Below are 14,055 nucleotides of genomic sequence, written 5' to 3'. Positions count from 1 at the left end.
AGCCGCTTTGCATTTCAACACCTAGCATGCCCCGCTTGGATGAAAAAAGCCATTGAGGGCTTGGGTGACCTGTGAGTTGCAACTCCCAAACTGGTCCTTGACATGGGCCTCTGTGACTGGCCTTCACCCAGGGTCCTTCCTGTTTCCCAGTTCGAGCAGACTGCACTCAGGGAGAGCTCCCATCCCAATCCTGCAAAAAATGCACTAATCCCTGCCTCCAGGGGTTGAACTCTGCTTCCATTAAGTCTCTGGAAAGAGTAGTGCGGCAAGACCGAAAAACAGAGAGAGAGTTAAAACACAAACCAAGTCCTACTGTCTCAAGAAAAGTGTCTTCTGAGACCTTTTCCTTTTTATTTCTTGAAGTAAAATCAGGAAACCCTATTTATGACACGTCTGTTTTGTGTCAGGGTGACACAGAATGTTGCCTTACACTTCTGCACACTGCCCTCTCCCATGTGGCTATGACAACTTGCTTTGATAATCAACGGTTTTTGTGCAACAGTGCATATCCTGGGAAATAGTATGCCTTAACAACTTCCTTACAGATTGTTTACTATGTCAAAAAGCTCTTTATATTTTGACAGTAGCTTTTCCTTGAGGATTTCAGAATTCTATAGGATACCTTACTAAAATATTGTCTCCTAGAGTTCCTAGGAGACAATTTGGAATTGGTATACGCCATACATCTGTGGTGCAACATTCTTCAAAATGTTGCTACCGGGGGGCTGGCACAGTGGCGTAGTAGGTTAAAACTCTGCCTGTGGTGCCAGCATTCCATAAGGGTGCCAGTTCATATCCCGGCTGTTCCACTTCCTATCCAGCTCTCTGCTAATGGACTAAAAAAGCAGCGGAAGATGGCCCAAGCACTTGGACACCTGCACCCACATGGGAGACCCAGAAGAAGCTCCTGGCTTTGGATCAGCCCAGCTCCGGCTATTGTGAACATTTGGGGAGTGAATCATCAGATGGAAGATGTCTCTCTCTGTCTCTCCCTCTCTTTGTCTCTAACTCTGCCTCTCAAATAAATAAATCTTTTTTAAAAATGTTGCTACTAGAATGAACCATGGTTCAGGGCTATCTTTTAAATATGGGTACTTTCAAAAACACTCTGTAGAATTGAAAATAATTTAAAACATAAAATACTTGAATGAATGTATGTAGCTTTTATCATGTTTTGATGTGAAAGCTTATTTTATGGAAGAACCAAAGAATCAACCAGAATAGTACTAAATCTATGATCCTGTACTTGACTGGAAACAAAATATTATACACAATTTTTTTCATCCTTTGGTAATAATAACATTTATTGAGGGCTTGCTACATTGCCAGGCATTTTTCTAAACTTCATACATGTGCTAAGTCATTTAATTGCATAGCAGTCCTAAGAGGAGGACACAATAATTATTTTCATTGTATAAATGAAGAAAAAAATGCAATTGTGCAAAGTCGATAGGAAAAAAGAGAACCAATTATGAGCCTATAACTTGTGTGCTTAAGAGCTGTTTTCCATTTCCAAATTCTTATATATACATATATCAGTAAAATTTTTAAAATTTCCTTATGTATCATATTATTTTATAAGAATAGTGGCATATTTTTATCCTTCCTTACTGTTGATAGTAAATAGCTTGGTACAGTGATGTAACTGACTGTGGGAGATTTAAAATCCAGCTCTATCACTTACCAGCTATGTGTCCTGGGTAAAGCTCCTTAATCTTCTGAGCCCATTTACCACTTTGTAAAGTAAGAATCAGTATTGCTACTGTGACAGAAAATGAGATAACACTATACAAGTTGCTTGGACCATAGGTGGTCAATAATATTCCTTACTCCAATGTTTAAGTAAGGACACTGAGAAATCACATTAATTCTCATGAAAAAGAAGGTTCCATCAATAAATTACTAATTTGATGCTATAAATCATGTTCTATTAGCTGAAAATAGGTTATATAATTCCTAAGTGTCCTAGCTCTATAACAGTATTTATTAGAAAACTATTTTTCCGGGCCGGCGCTGTGGCTCACTTGGTTAATCCTCTGCCTGCGGTGCCGGCATCCCATGTGGGCGCCCGGTTCTAGTCCCGGTTGCTCCTCTTCCAGTCCAGCTCTCTGCTGTGGCCTGGGAGGGCAGTGGAGGATGGCCCAGGTGCTTGGGCCCCTGCGCCCATGTGGGAGACCAGGAGGAAGCACCTGGCTCCTGGCTTTGGATCGGCACAGCGCCAGCCGTAGCGACCATTTGGGGAGTAAACCAACAGAAGGAAGATCTTTCTCTCTCTCTCTCACTGTCTATAGCTCTACCTGTCAAATAAATAAATTAATTAATTAATCAAAAGAAAACTATTTTCCAGCCAAGTTTGTATGCATAGGTACAATGTATTACGTTAGCAGACTACCAATCATATTGGCAAGTACTTGAGGGAACACAAAAGCCATGCTGGTGTAAGTGTGGACTTCTCTCTTTTTCCATCCTCATTTTGTGGAATTCTGCCACTAGACCCATCTGTACACTTGTGTTTATAGGTTCACAAGTGTACCTTGTACACACAAATATTTCTGGGCATCAGCTTCCAAGTGCCATGTTTGTAGCTAAAGAGAGTTTGGACTGAGGCTATCAGAGATAAGCCTGGGATGGCTTATCCTCTACATACGAAATACCTTTCTGCATACCCTCCTGTACCCTAGCTAACAGGCAGTAGCTATGTTTCCACTTCCCATCCCAGATGTTGGGATTGTAGTCTCACAAGGCAACCAACCCAGAGACGGCCACGTGCGTGTGCTGGAGGAACTGGCTCACTCCAAAACCTCTCCTGGGGATTCAGTTTCAACAAACTGAGAGACTGAAGCAATCGTTAAGGGAAGGAATCAGGGGACGTCAAATAAGAGATGCTTCGGCCGGCGCCCTGGCTCACTAGGCTAATCTTCCGCCTTGCGGCGCCAGCACACCGGGTTCTAGTCCCGGTTGGGGCGCCGGATTCTGTCCTGGTTGCCCCTCTTCCAGGCCAGCTCTCTGCTGTGGCCAGGGAGTGCAGTGGAGGATGGCCCAAGTGCTTGGGCCCTGCACCCCATGGGAGACCAGGATAAGTACCTGGCTCCTGCCATCGGATCAGTGAGGTGCGCCGGCCACGGCAGCCATTGGAGGGTGAACCAACGGCAAAGGAAGACCTTTCTCTCTGTCTCTCTCTCTCACTGTCCACTCTGCCTGTCAAAAATAAAAAAAAAAAAAATAAGAGATGCTTCAAACAAGTTTCTTGGACTGGAGGGACCCTGAGAAGTCAAAGCAATGAGTAATGTTAGGTCCACCATACTTGTTTAAAAACAACAGGTCAGATTTTCAGAGAGAACACATGGAGAAGGATGCAGCCATTCCTAGACTACTTTTATTCAAAGTAGTTTCCAGTTGAGGTTCCAGGTTACCTGTAGCTTTAGAATAAGCCTTCTTGATGTCATAAATAAGATTGTTAATTGTTAAATCAACAGTAGGAGTCACTGTCAACTTGCTCCCCATGTAGGACCTCTGTCCTTAATGAGTTGTACTATGAGAATTAACTATAAAACTTGTTCTCAAACAGTACTTTATACTTTGTGTGGGTGGGTGGAGTGCAAATTGTTGAAATCTTTACTTAGTATAGAGTTGGTCTTCTGTATATAAAGTTAATTAAAAATGAATCTTAATGAAAAATGGGATGGGAGAGGGAGTAGGAGGTGGGACAGGAGTGGGGGTGGGAGGGCAGCTATGGGGGAAGAACCACTATATTCCTAAAGTTGTACCTTTGAAATTTGTATTAATTAAATAAAAGCTTTCTTAAAAAAAGTCAATGGGAAACAAATTAAAAGATTACAAAAAAGAATAAGCCTTCTAATACTTGCCCTAGGATGTCTATTTGAAAATAAGAAGCTGAATGTAACATCCACATGTGAACATGAGACTAAGGAAACATTTTCTGTTGTTTTATTCTCTCTCTCTCTCTCTCTCTCTCTATATATATATATATAAATATATTTACATTTTTATATATTTTATATATATATATATTTAGTAGAAAGCAAGGACCTATTCTTACGATATTCTCAGCACCTACCTTCTTATACTCCCTGAAGAGGCTGACCTCTGGGATAGTGCCAGTTGACCAGCACAGACCACCAGCACTGCACAGGACCCATGCCTGCTCTTTTCCATGGCGGGGTGGGGGTGGCAGGGAAGATTCAACCTCCAGAGAGCAAGCCTGAGCTGCCAAAAGTGCAGCTGAAATTAGTGGGAAACAGAGTGAGAACTCCAGATGTTTAGAATTAGGATGACTATAAACAACTTCATTTCCCCAGATCCACCACGCTTGCTTTTTAAAATTATTTTTGTATCTGGTAAACAAACCCATATTCTCTTTCTTTGGTTGCAAACGGACTAATTCTTTAGGGAATGATAACACTCAAAATGGTTAACACAGTTTGCTATTCTTTTTCCAGAAATTGCATAATTCATATATCAACATGATTCTCTCAATTGGTAGTTTTGAAAACTTGAGGATTAAGTATAAACACCACCATATGCAATTACTCTTGAAGACTGGTTTTATGTACACCTGTCATCTAGTTTTTAAAAAATTTTTCCATTTTAACATCCAAATGTTACTTTAGCCATAACACTATTTATTCACTGCATCATATTATGACATAAAGTGTTGTACTCTTATCTTGATGTAGGGTAGGGATGTACAGTGGCAGCTTTTGTGTAGCAAAGGCATCAGTTGCAGATGCGTATATGACTTCAAACCTGGAAATTTCACCTATGTACCTGTAACTAAGAAATGTTGACTTGGGCTGGCTTCGTGGTGTGGTGTTACCTGCAATGCCAGCATCCCATATGGGTACTGGTTTGAGTACTGGCTGCTCCACTTATGTTCCAGCTCCCAGCTAATGGCCTGGGAAGGGCAGTGGAGGATGGCCCAAATGTTTTTCATTCTGCCACCCTTGTGAGAGACTTGGAAGAGGCTCCTGGGTCCCCACTGTAGCCTGGCACAGCCCTGGCTACTGCAGCCTTCTGAAGAATGAACCAGCAGATGGAAGATATTTCTCTCTCTCTCTCTCTGTATGTGTTTTCTCTCTCTCTCTCTCTCTGTATGTGTGTGTAATTCTGACTTTCAAATAATTTAACCTTAAAAAAAGAAAAAAAAATGTTGGTTCCTGTACCATCATTGCCTCTTCATCAATAAGTTGAAATAAGGGATGTCTTCAGCTAATCTGAAACACATATTTCAGATTCTAATTACAGTCTGTACTGCATAAGTTTGTCATATAATTCATATTTTGAAATCACTCTAGCATGTATAAACCAGTGTATAGCAAGTTCAAAGACTCCTTTTGATGGGCCACAATAAACACATCCTTCTGACTGCCTTCCCTCCTGCCTACATGAAGAAACTTTCCCTTCACTCTCAACAGTCACATTTCTTTGCAATCTATTGTTAGGGTTTGAAATCTAATAAAAAAAAAAATAGAGAAAGAAAGAAAGTAAAAAAAAAAAAAAAGCTCCACTTCTCAACAAGTTCTGGCAATGTGGCTCATCCCGTACAGTGTGATGCGCTCATCCAAGCATGTGCATGCAGAATCACACACATGACCCTATGCCCTTGTGTATAAGGGGCAGTTGTACAATGGTTATTGTTGGGGACAGCAAGCTACCTATACCAGTCCTGAACCCACAATGTTCCTTTTACAGGGCCGTTGTTCGAGAGAGAACTGCAAGTATCTTCATCCTCCAACACACTTAAAAACTCAACTTGAAATTAATGGGAGGAACAACTTGATCCAGCAAAAAACTGCAGCAGCGATGCTTGCCCAGCAGATGCAATTGATGTTTCCAGGAACACCACTTCATCCAGTGGTGAGTACAACTTCCCCAACGCGGGGAGGGTGATTAAAGGGTTGGTATGAGCAATGCCACAGGGGCCTAACATGACCTCTCTCTACTTTGTCACCTTGGTTATAATTAGAGCAAATAGCTTCACAGCTCAATATATGCTGTGAAATAGGTTTTTGAAAAATTATTACTTATATGGAAAAATGTATGTGAAAACAGGAAACATTGAACCTCTAATCAATATCTGGGTAAAGTATGCCAGTTCCAGTCTTTCCCATCAGTAAACTCCATATCTGAGCCATCTCAGGGTAGAAATAGATGGTTCTGCATTTTCAATTAGAGTATGGATGATTGTCCAGGTATTGAAAAGGTTGTGATGCTTCCAATATTTTTAGCAATGCAGCACATAGTTTATGTAGTGCAATGGCATCATTCTGAGGGCAAGGAAAGTGAGAAACCAGAGAGGTTCAGTAATTTCCCCAATGTCATCCAGTTCATAAATGGTATAGACGAGACTGGAACTGGAGCGTCTCAGCCAGGGTGCTTTCTGCAGTCTGATACTCATAGCCCAGACTGAACACAGAGACCTGACAGCAGCCGCACAAGGAGTCAGAGGTGGCAGCAGGCCAGGGTCCTGCCCGAGTCACTCAGTCTCCTGTCTCTGACAGGCTAGCAGAGGGTGTGGCAGGCCTGAGGAGGACCACAAGATAAATGCCCAAGGGAACTAAGGACATGAATATGCATTGTGTAATATCTCCTCCCTCCTTTCTCAGTGTTGCAAAGTATCTCCTTAAAAGTCTGGAAATTGTTTCAGGAATGAGGTCCTGGGGGAAATGAGTGTATTTTCACTTTAATGGGTTTCATTTAGATTTGTGATTGATCTGTTAAGAATAAGCTAATTTAAAAAAAATGCAAGTGAGTGAAATTTATGTTTAAAAAGGTATATGCAGAAAAGAGAATTGTTTGAAAAATCAGTCTTTATTGTAAGGAAAGGCCTGTGTGACTGGAATCTGCCAAATTGAAAGGGACACCTACCAGGGAGCTCAGCTTTCCTACTGTGCTTCTCTAAGAAGGATGGAGAGGGCAGGGTGGCTGAGAAGAGGCAAGAATGCAGGCAGGTTGGCAGCAGTGTTGCTCATCCCTAGGTTTCTGAAACAAGTCGCCAGGAACCACTCTGCCCAGTCTAAAAGAAAAGTCAGGTGCATGAGGCTCCAGGATACATAGGATGCAGTCTTTGATGGGTGGACAGATACATGGAAAGGAAAAAGTAAGATCTGGGCACAGAAAATGATGAGGCTGGATGATGAAAGTGTATTCTATGGGATGAGTTAAGAGCTGGCCCAGACGTAAGGGCTGAACACAGAAAAGAGTTCTGAACACATTTAACACCAAAAATAGGTATTTAAATGGTCCTCTTTAAAACTACACACCAGTTTAATTTATAGTTTTCTTCACTGATGCATGCACATAAATTATTTTATTAAATTACCTAAATGCTAAAATAATTTAGTTATACATATTCAATAATGTCTATGGCAATAAATTTAGAGCCAGCAAGGTCAACACAGTAACACTGGATTATATATCTCACTCATTTGAATGATACACTTCCTATTTATTCAGAATTAATAAAAATGACTGACCCTGGTACTCAATGATGGCAATATTAACAAGGAAATTCCATTTCTGCTGTTAACTATTAGTTGAAATATTTTGGAAAGTTATATTTATTTATTGTCTATAGTATTAATTAGAAGAAAATAATCACCATGCTTTATATGAAAAAAAGAATATTACATTTAAATATTGTAATAAAAGTTTTTAAATCACAAGAAGATTCAAAGCAGTGTGACAAGTACGGAAATGATCTGCTGTATAAAGAATTCACTTCAGAGTCTCAGAAGTGAATTAGTGGCCTCACACAGAGTGGTCAGCTGCACACTGACTCTCAGAGGAGCCTGGAATCTGTAAACGTCACCTTGTATGGAAACAAGGTCTTTCCAGACATGATTAAGTTAAGAATTTTCAGATGAGGGGACTCTTCCTGGATAAAATGCAATCACAAGTGCCCTTATAAGAAGGAAGAAGAGAAAGAGTTGGCACAGACAGAAGCGGAGAAACGCAGTGTGATTACAGAGTTAGGTATCGGAGTGATGTGGCCACTAGCCAAAGATGCCAACAGCTCCCAGAGATGGGACAGATGAGGAACAGATTTTTCCCCTGTAGTCTCAGGAGGGAACAAGGTCCTGCCAACACCTTGATTTTGGACTAGTGAAACTGATTTCAGACTTCTGCCCTTCACAACTATGAAAGGATGCACAGGCATGAGGATCTGTTTATAGCAGCATGGAAAAACAATACACGTGAAGGGCTTGCTTAAAGTCAAACTGATAAACAGAGTAGCAAAAAATACTCCAACTTTAGGTCTCCTTCTAAACTAAACTTCTATAAAGCACTAGCAATATTGTTTTCACTCCCTCCTTCTCCCTTCCACCACTGAACCCCTTCCACAGAAGTCTCATACCAGTATCCTCCATGGTTACCAAACCAGTAGGCACTTTTTGCCTTCATGGTTGCTATAGTCTGAATGTGTACCCTCAAATTCATATGTTGAAGTCCTAACCCCCCAAATGATGGTATCAGGAGGCATGACTTATGGGAAGTGGCTAATGCCCTTACACAAAGAGACGTGGGAGCGGCCCTTCAACATTCTGCCCTGTGAGACACAGGGAAAAGGTGCTATGAACAAGGAAACGGGCCCTGAACATGCACTGAATCTGTCAGTGCCTTAATCTTGGGTTCTAGCCATGAGAAATACATTTCTGTTGTCGAAAGGTACTGAGTTCATGGTATTTTGTTAAAACAGCCCAAATGAACAAAGACAATAGTATTCAACCTCTTAGCAATATTCAATTATCAATATCCTTGTTGTTAAACACTAACTTCTCACTTATTACTCTGTCTTCCTCTGTCTCCTTTGCCTATTATATTTCTCTACTGTATGTTGAAGTTCCCAGGCTGGATATTTGTTTCCATCCCCCTCTCCTTCATGGTCTCTTTCACTCCTGTGGCTGTACATCATCAATGGCTGAAAGCCCCAAAACATATGTTGCTAGTCCAAACTGTTCCTCTGAGCCCCAGACTCATATGGTCGACTTTCTACTGGTCTCGCCTCTAGATTTCTCATAGGCACCTGACATGTTGACAACTAAATCTTGAATTCTACTGCATTCCCATTTCAGTAAACAGTACCATCAACCAGCAATCTCAAACCCAAACTGGCAGACTCTTCCCTGAGCACTCTGACATCCAGCTCCTCAGGAAGTCCTGTCATATCTGACTTCAAATCCATATTCTTCTCTACTTTCCAGTATCCTTCTCTGAGCTGCCATCAATGTTTTAAAAATATCTTTTAAATGTTGCTTTTCTGGCTGGCGCCGCAGCTCACTAGGCTAATCCTCCGCCTTGCGGCGCCGGCACACCAGGTTCTAGTCCCGGTTGGGGCACCAGATTCTGTCCCGGTTGCCCCTCTTCCAGGCCAGCTCTCTGCTGTGGCCAGGGAGTGCAGTGGAGGATGGCCCAAGTGCTTGGGCCCTGCACCCCATGGGAGACCAGGATAAGTACCTGGCTCCTGCCATCGGATCAGCGCGGTGCGCCGGCCACAGCGCGCTGGTCGCGGTGGCCATTGGAGGGTGAACCAACAGCAAAGGAAGACCTTTCTCTCTGTCTCTCTCTCTCACTGTCCACTCTGCCTGTCCAAAGGAAAAAAAAAAAATATATATATATACATATATATATATATTGCTTTTCTAATCTCTCAGTTTCCGCTCTTGCCTTATTCCTATATATCCTATATACAGCAATCAGAAGAATCTTTTAAAAACATAAATAGGATCCTTTCACTCCCTTACTGGAAACCTTTCAATGCCTTTTGTTTTCACTGGGAGCAAAGCCTAAATATTTAACCTTGACTATGACCTATGCTCTCTTCTGTGATTTGATCCCCACCCACCCTACTCTTTCAGTGTCCACTGAGCCCAAACCAAACTTGCAGTCCTGCAGTCACACAAGGCCTTCGCTGTCACTGAGATTTCCCACTCCTCTCCACATGTTAATTTCATTCCACTGTCAAGGACTCTACATCTATGCCCTTCACCCACCAATCAGTCTCTGTCGATGAGTTCTCATTTTATACTTATCCATAAAATTAAATTATAATTTTGTTTGTTTTGTTCTTTACCATTAAAGGTTTATAAATGTGCGCACTGTCCTGGTGCTGTGTCAGTACCAATAAATACTTTACTAAATGAGTAAAAATTCAAAGCATGCTTTCTTTCAAGATTTATTTATTTGAAAGGTGGAGTTATAGAGAGGAAGAGGCAGAGGCAGGGAAAGAAGTCTTCCATCTGTGGATTCACTCCTCAGATGGCTACAATGACCAAGGCTAGGCCAGGTCAAAACCAGGAGCCAGGAGCTTCATCTGGGTCTCCCACATGGGTTCAGGGGCCCAATGACTTGGGCCATCTTCTGCTGCTTTCCCAAATGCATCAGCAGGGAGCTGGATCAGAAGTGGAACAGCCTGGACTTGAACCAGCACCCATATGGGATACTGGCACTGCAGACTGCAGCTTAACCCACTGTGCCACAGCGCCAGCCTCAGTCTTTTTTCTTGCCAACCCTCTGACTCAAATTCACTATGTCTGGGGCTGGTGCAATGGCATGGTAGGTTATGCCTCCACCTGCTATGCTGGCATCCCATATGGTCACTGATTCATGTCCCAGCTGTTCCTCTTCATATCCAGCTCTCTGCTTACGGCCTGGGAAGGCAATGGAAGATGGCCCAAGTGCTTAGGCCCCTGCACCCACATGGGAGACCCGGAAGAAGATCTTGGCTCCTGGCTTTGGATTGGCTCAGCTCCAGCTGTTGTGGCCATTTGGGGAGTGAACCAGAGTATAGAAGACTTCTCTGTGTTTCTCCCTCTGTCTGCAACTCTGCCTCTTGAATAAATAAATAATTTTTTAAAAAATTCATTAAGCCTGAAAATCCTCCCTTTGCTTTATTCCTCCTAGGATATTTATCTCCCTAATTCCTGATAGGATATAGGAGTGATTCTTCTTTTCCTTCCTTCTCAGAACACATAAACTTTCCTAAGTAAAGGAAAGGATGAAGATGAAGAGTGGGTAACTTTAGCATGGTACAAATCTGAGAGCACAATAATGGCAGGTGTTGTGGTGCAGCAGGTTGAACCACAGCTTGAGACGCCATATCCCATGCCACAGTGCTGGTTGGAGTCCAGCTACTCTACTTCCCATCCAGCTGCCTGCTAATGCTCATGGGAGGCAGTAGATGATAGATGAGGTAACTTGGGTTCCTGCCATGCATGCGGGAGACCCTGAGAAAGTTCTTGGCTCTTGACTTTGGCCTGGCCCAGACCTTACTGCTCCAGGCATTTAGAGAGTGAACCAGTTGATGGAAGTTCTCTGTCTCACCCTCTCCCTCTGTCAATCTGCCTTTCAGATGAATAATAGATCTTAAGAAAAAAAGAGCCCAACAACTCACTCCTTTGTGACAGGGTCTTATATTGAGTCTTCTGCCTCCCAGAGCTGTGTCTGGTAGTAGAGGGAGGAGGCCTAGAAGATGCCATCTTTAAACTTTTCAGTTTAGTGTCAAAAAACTATCCTTTGAAGTACAGCTTCCTAAATCTGTGAAACTATGGCATTCTTGCTTTTAAAAGTCAATGGATGGGGCCAGCGCCGTGGTACAGTAGGTTAATCCTCTGCCTGTGGCACCAGCATCCCATCTCGGCACCGGTTTTAGTTCCGGCTGCTCCTCTTCCAATCCAGCTCTCTGCCATGGCCTGGGAAAGCAGTAGAAGATGGCTCAAGTTCTTGGGCCCCTGCACTTGTATGGGAGACCTGGAAAAAGCTCCTGGCTCCTGGCTTCAGATCGGTACAGCTCTGGCCATTGCAGCCAATTAGGGAGTGAACTAGCAGATGGAAGACCTTTTCTCTCTGTCTCTCCCTCTCACTGTCTGTGACTCTACCTCTCAAATAAATAAAATCCTGAAAAAAACTCAATGGACTAAATTTTAGGGCCATAAAATACCTGAAGCCACCTAACCTTTGCTTTCCACCATTGCCCCTTCCTTGCTACTACAAAATATCAGTGATGTGTGTGTGTGTGTCTGTGTGTGTTTTCTGTGGATCTCAACCTCTGGTTTCTTCAGCCATGGATTAGCACTGAGAGAAGATGGGGACCAAATGCACATCTCAGATAGCCTGACAACAGCACTTGTGCAGTAACTGCAGGGCTGATTCTCCAAGCTGGAGTTGGCATTCTTCCAGGGACAGAACCATGTGGAGGCACTGCCCTACTCTTTGCTCAGCTGCTGGCTAAGAATGGAATTCAGATACCAAGACACCTTGTCAGCCTAGACTCTACTATAGTTTAATTTGAATCCCAGATCTGATAACCATGTTGCCAAGACGTCAGCTCCCAAAACCATGTTGCCAAGACGTCAGCGCCCCGTGCACAGATACATGCAGTAGCCTCACACACATCCTATGGTTAGAAGGCCCAGGTTGACACTCTGCCAGCACTCTCTATCCACTGTAAAGACATACAGGCAACTAATTTTCAGGGTTTGTTCCTTGTTTGTTTAAAAAAATTACCAATAAAATCTAGTAAGTGCAGAGGAATGGACAAAACCCCAGCCTGGGAGCCAGAGTCCTGGGTGTTTTTTCTTGACTCTGCCTCAGTGGCTACATTGATCCACTTTATGTTACTATAATGAAATAACCGAGGCAAGGTACTATATAACGAATACTTAGTTATTTAGTTCTGGAAATTCAAGGGTACTGGCATGGCCCAACTCTGGTAAGGATCACATGCTGCATGGCCTCAAAGAGGTGACAGTTCATATGAGAAGGAGACAGAAACCAGAAAACCAGGAGTGCGGAGGGCCAGTCTCCCTCTTTTATAATAACCCACTCTTAGCAGAACTGGGGTCCCACAAGAATGATGTTAATTCATTCTGCAAGCAGTATCCCAGGTGACCTAATTACTAATAAGCCCCTCCTGAAGGTTTCATCATTTACTGATACTGCTACGTTGAGGACCAAACCTCTAATGCCTGAACTCCTGGAGGACAGGCCACATCCACACCACCACAGTGGTACTGACTTGGGGTTACCTTTTTAGTGTCTCTACTCTAAATTGATTTCTCCTGTAAGTCTGAAAAATTCCCACTGCCACACTTGCTTCTTGAAGATTTGAGAAAATTAAAGAAGACAAACATGTAAGAGAATGCTTTGAAACTGTCAAAAATTAAAGAAAAAAAAAAAGAAAGGAAGAAGGGGGATTGAGGGAGGGAGGGAGAGGAAGGACAGTATGATTATCTTCTCAGAACTGTACCTATGAAATACATGAAATCTATTCTCTTTATATTAATAATTTTTAAAAAATAAAATGCCAGAACCTTTCTCAGATATAAAATGTTACTGTCCATAATAATAATATAAAGTGCTCATCTCAGCAAAGAACCATAACTTTATGTTCTTACTAATCAACTTTAATGAAAAAAAAAACAAATAAAAAAGAAAAATATCTAATTGAATATATCTTCATAGGGCCTGTGTGACAGGATAGAAATTATTTCCCCAGCCCATATTTCAAAAAAGAAAATATTTGCTGTAATTTAATTCAAATTTATACCTCTAATAGTTATATTGCCATACTGATTAAATTCCTGTTATAAATCTTTAGATAATTTGAGGCAAAAAATAAACTCCCACCTTTGTTAATACTGACTTTTACACTATTAATGAGAGCTGCTTGTTACTGAGTTCTGATCTTGAGATGTAGGGGAAAAACAGAGTCTTACTGAGCCTGACCTTTTAAGCAAGGCAGTTTGACTTTGTCTCTGTGGATTATAAAAATTAAAGTTCAGAGAGGCTAATTTCCTCCCCAGGATGGAAACTCGTAAGTGGCAGAGCACTGGATTTGAACTTGGGTCTGAGTTTTCTACTTTCAACAATCCTCTGTGAACCACATTACTGTCATCATCAATAAAACATACTGGAACATTCAGTTTAGATCACTAAATCAGATGAATGAGTAAATATATTATCAAAAGCAAAATGTAGCTACTTGGGATACATTTGTTGATACCCAAAAAGGTTTTGGGGAAATGAATTTTGAGG

The 14,055-nt window shown here is 42.0% G+C and overlaps 1 protein-coding gene across 20 annotated transcripts in view; it reads left to right on the top strand.

Annotated features, from left to right (window-relative positions):
* The window catches only part of MBNL2 (muscleblind like splicing regulator 2), a 172,672-nt gene that overhangs the window by 110,799 nt on the left and 47,818 nt on the right, over positions 1 to 14,055 (top strand). For all 20 annotated transcript variants that reach the window (XM_070048685.2, XM_070048686.2, XM_089303489.1 and 17 more), the window contains exon 3: positions 5,713 to 5,877. In XM_070048685.2, the coding sequence (XP_069904786.1) occupies positions 5,713 to 5,877 (165 nt within the window). The remainder of the gene's footprint in view (positions 1 to 5,712; positions 5,878 to 14,055) is intronic.

The sequence above is a fragment of the Oryctolagus cuniculus genome, chromosome 9 (assembly GCF_051225735.1).
Source record: "Oryctolagus cuniculus isolate XC-2025 breed Fujian yellow rabbit chromosome 9, ASM5122573v1, whole genome shotgun sequence".
In the NCBI taxonomy this organism is placed as follows: Eukaryota; Metazoa; Chordata; class Mammalia; order Lagomorpha; family Leporidae; genus Oryctolagus; species Oryctolagus cuniculus.
This window is presented reverse-complemented; position numbering and strand designations above follow the sequence as displayed.